The 5,301-nt window shown below is 32.3% G+C and overlaps 1 protein-coding gene across 5 annotated transcripts; it reads right to left on the bottom strand.

The window, feature by feature from the left end:
* Window positions 1-350: 350 nt before the first annotated feature.
* On the bottom strand, window positions 351-3,904 carry LOC139894406 (subtilisin-like protease SBT4.2). Of its 5 annotated transcripts, none has more exons than XM_071877666.1 (6): window positions 3,764-3,904; window positions 3,434-3,470; window positions 2,547-2,661; window positions 2,145-2,247; window positions 1,974-2,065; window positions 351-860 (listed from the first exon to the last, which is right to left on the bottom strand). In XM_071877666.1, the coding sequence occupies exons 3-6, from the start codon at window positions 2,614-2,616 to the stop codon at window positions 787-789; spliced, it is 339 nt and encodes a 112-aa protein (XP_071733767.1). In that variant the 5' UTR covers window positions 2,617-2,661; window positions 3,434-3,470; window positions 3,764-3,904; the 3' UTR covers window positions 351-786. The 5 variants fall into 5 exon arrangements, with proteins under 5 accessions (XP_071733767.1, XP_071733764.1, XP_071733766.1 ...); XM_071877663.1 differs by lacking the exon at window positions 3,434-3,470 and adding an exon at window positions 2,769-3,048; XM_071877665.1 differs by lacking the exon at window positions 3,434-3,470 and adding an exon at window positions 2,978-3,048.
* Between the last annotated feature and the right edge of the window lie 1,397 nt (window positions 3,905-5,301).

Raw genomic sequence — 5,301 nt, 5'->3', positions numbered from 1 at the left:
TTTCAATTTACGTGTCAAAAAGTAATCAATTTTTATTATTGTTATGTGTTTAATGTAAGGTTATAAATGTAAATTACAAAATAAGGACGATACACACAAATTACTTATGTTTTTGTAACCCTCATTAAACATTCTCCATGCCCAACTAATTCTTGATTGATCAATGCAACCACCTTCCATCACGTCCTTACGTTCTGGCAGAACGTAGAATTTGCTCGTGAGACGGTAGGAGAAAAAATTATAAGTATTATTACAAATACCCTCCATATTTCACTATGACTTAAATATAGATAGATATAGATATATAACTAAAGGTACATAACTTTAAATAAATGGTAAGACAAATAACATTTCTAATAAAGGTAAATATTATAAACATTAGAGCTGTACATAATTTGCATCCATAGACATATAGTTCGACTCTGTTACTAACAGAGACCAGCACAACATAATAGTAGCCCATTACATCCATATCAGATAACATGTTTATACACAAAAGACATTGATTTTTTCCAAACTATCATTCCCAAAAGCTAAGTCAAAAAGCATGGATGCATAACGTTTATTTAAGCTGGTGATAAGATTGATAGGTACCGATCTGACGGTATGTGGTGGAATTTTTCTAGTAGAATAACAAAGACGCGTTCATCTCGTTTGAATGAAATCAACAACTCGTCTCCATACTCATAGCCATTCTCACGCACAAACTTTGTCCAACCGGATGACACAAATAAGTTACGTTTCTTCTTATTTTTGTGCCTCCTTAACCCCCATATGTAAACATCATCATCTGCATCCCAACACTTGTATTTGCATCCATGTTTCAATTCTGGAATTTGAAAAAATTCTTTTGGAAGTCGCTACATTTTAAGTAAGGAATTTCTATTGTTAAATTTGGAGCACCAGAGTAAACTATGAAAGTGATTATGCGTACACATTATTAAACATACTCGTACACTAAAGTATTAAGAAGTATAAAATCATTATTAAACATACTCGTACACCAAGGTTTTTACTCCTATCTTATTAGCCATGCCAACCATATGTTTTCAACCCATGTTATCTTCCGTCTTCAAGAATAACCAATGGCACAGAGCTTGTTTTCAAGAAATGCAAGATGTATATTACGGAGTATTATTTAAAATTGTACATATATAGTACAACATGTACAAGTGAAGTGAAAACTGACTCATATATACAAGCATGATGCTTCAATTCAGGATCCATCACTATCACATAATCATTCCTAGATCAATATGATAGCCATTAGATTTAAACCTTATTGATTGACAGTTTATTGATTTAGAAATTTTGTCTACATTAAAATGGATGATTTAGTGATTATAATTGGGATGATGGAGATAAATGTATATAAATTAGAGTTATTGTAAGTGGGATGATGAAGATGAAAGTTTATAAAATTATGGTTTATAATTTTAAGATGATGAAGATGAAGATGAAGATGAGAAAAGAGGAGAAAAATAGTTCTTTTCTTTTTTAAATTATATCAGTCTATGTAGTTTGATAAATTCACGACGCAAGTCTTAAACATAACACCAGTTACTTTTTCCCGTTAAATAATTACATGGCATAAGGTATTGGACCAGCGCCATGCATTTATCGAATCACATGGACTACCAATATAATTTTCAAAAGATAAGGACTACTTGTATAATTTTGAGTAAACCACAAGGACCAATGATATAATTAACTCTACTTCTTAATTATATTATTCCATATATGTCAACTTTGACTCGAATGAATGTTTTGATGAAACCTCAATTAAGTTATAAGTTAATTCCCATTTTATTTTTTAAATTCAGGTTCATCATACATTACATTTACATGATAATTATATAACATAAACTAAATCAAATAGGACATATTTAATATTAATTAGCATAGCATAACTTATCTGCTAACATGCATGCATTTATTTTATATATAGAAAAGAACAAAAGAAAGAGACCTACCTGCTAGTTTATCTTTTTCTTCTGTTGTGAGCTTTGCAAAAAACCCATTGAAACTTCTTTTGCAGCTCCTTATTAGTAAAGTACTAGCAAATCTGTGTTGTATCGATATGTATGTCACCCAAAATGAAAATTTGATAGTGTAGAATCAACAACTATAGTTTAAAGGTTAACCTGGGTTCAACTGTTTCTTTTAAGATTTGGGCGTGATGGAGTGCGGGATTGTATTCTCCCTCAAGGAGATACCCCATGTAAGCCCCATGTAAGCGATATATATCTGAAAAGATTAATGTCAACTTATTAGATAAGGAACATAATAACTGTATTGATGACCTTAACTAGCCATATTAATCTCTAAGATATCAAAACAAAACCTTGGTCGAGACGTAAAGGGGTTTAACCCAAAGGAGGGCACCAATGATCTATAATTATATGTGGTGGCTAAGTACAGTTTAAAATTACGTAGCAAGGTATAAAAACACCTTACTTTAATAGTTAAGATTAAACTCCAATAGATAATGTAAAGGTAGCAACGAAAATAAATACATGTACAAATGAATAAGTTATTTTATTTACCTGCTTTAAAGCACAGAAACACATCATATCGATAGCTTTTGTGAAGGGATGACGTTGAATGAGACGCCATTGAAGCTTTGCTTTATGGATCTTAGTATACCTCATATTTGTTACTCTAAATTTAATGAACAACAAATATAAAAGATTAGAAATATATCAAACAAGAGAGTGGAACAACATATTATTGGAGGTAGTGTGGAAAAATGATTGTGAACTTCCTACAGTAGAAGGAAAAATCAAAGTCCTTGATAAATCAACAAGGCCAAATCAAACAAACAGCAAATAACAGGAGACTGTGATTTTTCCTTTCGTTGAAGAATTCGGCCATAGATGACGACGGTTACTATATCTTCGGCCGTTCTGTTCGAGGGTCCGCAGGTGACTAAACTTAAATATCTGATTAACCTTGTGGGTGAATTACAAACTATTACCCGAGTTCCAGATCCGTTGGTTGTTAAATCAATGGCAGGGCGTCCCGTCAATTCTAATTTTTCATATGGGCCTGTTCAATTAACAAAAAATAGACCTTTTTTTATACAAAAGTTTTAAATATATGTGTGAATAAGTTCAATAAACACTAAAAAGTTTGGTTAAGTACTAGCACTATAGACCCCTTTGGATTATGGGCCATGTTCGAGTGCACGTGTTACACGCCCTCAAATCCGCCCCTGATCAACGGATACTTTTGACACAAAATGATGACTCGTTTACACTATTGTTTGTAGCAAATCGAAGGATATGTTTCAGATCTACAATAATAAATTCAAGTTCATTGTTTCCGTTTGGTCGTTTTTCAGGTTCTAAGCTTTACTTCATTTGGCGTACACTTCGTTGTTTTTAAAGTAATTTGTAGAGTTATTATGATGTAAATGGTGAAAGGAACGAACTAGGGTTTAATCCTTGAAGCTTGAGCAAAAGCACTACCTGAACATTCAAAAACAACATAAGCAAAATCACACTTTTAAACACTACCTGTATTTAACATAAGCAAAAGCACTACCAGTATTAAGGCCTTGCTTATGCCCCCATGTCATACAGTATTTGTTGTGTGACTTTACATTATGATTCGTAAACTTCCACATTCAATTTTTTTTTAAGTACAAAAATAACATACAACTTTAATTGTATGTTCAATTAAAATTAAAATGTAAATGTAATTTTACATTCTAACAGAGTAGCAGATAGGGAAATGAAAATAAAAAGTACAATAATGTTACCTTGATGAAAGAAATCGAAGATGAAGAGTGAAGATGAGATGAAGAGGCGGAAATTGATAATGAAATGCAGATGAAGACCGAGGAGTGAAGATGAGATGAAGATAGAATGCAGAGATAATGGACTAGATTTAGATCTAGGGTTATTATTCACACTTTTTGTAGTTTGTACGATAGCCAACTACCCATTCTTTTATTTTAACACTTACGGCCCATTTTTTCACGGGGCACTCTTTAAAAAAGGGCAAATTACATTAAAAAAAAAAAAAAAAAAGTAATCTATTTTATTTTTTTCTTATTTTAGGTAATCTATTTTAGTTTAATACAAAAAAGGGTAGGTTTTACAAAGTTAATTAAAAAAAGGAGTTCCGTTAAATTTCTTGGTTAAGTGCCAACATGGCATGTCCACATCACTCACTTTTCCAACATGGCTTGGTGATATATCCATCCTTAATTTAAACACTCCAATCGTCCATTGACCAATTTAACCCTAATTTGTACAAAAACCCTAATAAGATGAATCGTTCCCAAATTTCCCCAATTGAACCCTAATTTGTACGAAATCAAGACCAAAAATCTTCATGGTTGAACCTCCTTCAAAGTTATGTTCAATTATTGTTCGTTTTGGTGGAGATTTCTGCGAAAATTCTCTGAATTATGAAAGAGGAAAATTAGTCACGATGGAACAAGCGGATTTAACCTCGTTTAACTGTAAGTCGTTTTTTACTTATCTGAGAAATATAACAAGTTCTCACCAATCCTTTGGTCTTTATTATTGTGTATCTGGTAAGGAAATAAGTAATGGTTTAGGGTATACCACTAGTGAAGCTGATTTTAAAAGGTTTGTTAAGTATGCTACTGTAGATGATGATTTTTCTATTCGTGTTTATGTGGATGCACATAAGTTAGATTTGTCTAGTTACATTTGTGAAAGTGATGATGAAAACGAACCTGAGTTAGAAACTATTGATAAGGACATCAATCAGAATCAGAATGAGAGTGGTAGTGAATCTGAGAGTGAAAGTGAATCTGAGAATGAAAATGAGCAGGATAATGATAATGAGAGTGGTCTAGAAAGTGATTGTCCAAGTTTAGATCACATGCCAGCTGATGAGGAAGAGTTATTAGAATGTAGAAAGAATAAGAAGAAGATGAAGATGAATCCTAAGGAACAAATTATGCCATCATTGAATACATCTACTAAGAATAATTTAAAGATGATTCCTAGTGCAAGTGAAAATGTAGTTGAGACAGTAGATGGACATGATGAGAACCTGGATACTGGATATCACTCAGATGTTGATTACAACCTAAATGTTGAAGAAGGGCATGAGAATGAAGAAATAAGAAGAATCAAGTCTCAAGTTCACAACCCAAATACTCACTGGAAGTTAATGCACCCTTTTAAAGGGGAGAGGTTTGAGAGTATTGAACAATTCAAGGACTCTATAATTAACTATACATTGTCAAATGGGTATCCATTGTATTATGCAGAGAGTAAAAAAAATATGTTCTTGTTAGATGTGGGGTCAGAAATGCTA

Source organism: Rutidosis leptorrhynchoides, chromosome 2 (assembly GCF_046630445.1).
Source record: "Rutidosis leptorrhynchoides isolate AG116_Rl617_1_P2 chromosome 2, CSIRO_AGI_Rlap_v1, whole genome shotgun sequence".
Taxonomy (NCBI): Eukaryota; Viridiplantae; Streptophyta; class Magnoliopsida; order Asterales; family Asteraceae; genus Rutidosis; species Rutidosis leptorrhynchoides.
This window is presented reverse-complemented; position numbering and strand designations above follow the sequence as displayed.

Excerpts from the sequence above, each read along its gene's own strand:
- LOC139894406 (XM_071877666.1), bottom strand. The coding sequence starts at position 2,616 with ATGGCGTCTCATTCAACGTCATCCCTTCACAAAAGCTATCGATATGAT. Across the intron at positions 2,066-2,144 it reads AAAGAAACAGTTGAACCCAG|ATTTGCTAGTACTTTACTAA; the intron begins GTTAACCTTTAA and ends GATACAACACAG. Across the intron at positions 861-1,973 it reads AGAAAAAGATAAACTAGCAG|CGACTTCCAAAAGAATTTTT; the intron begins GTAGGTCTCTTT and ends CTTAAAATGTAG.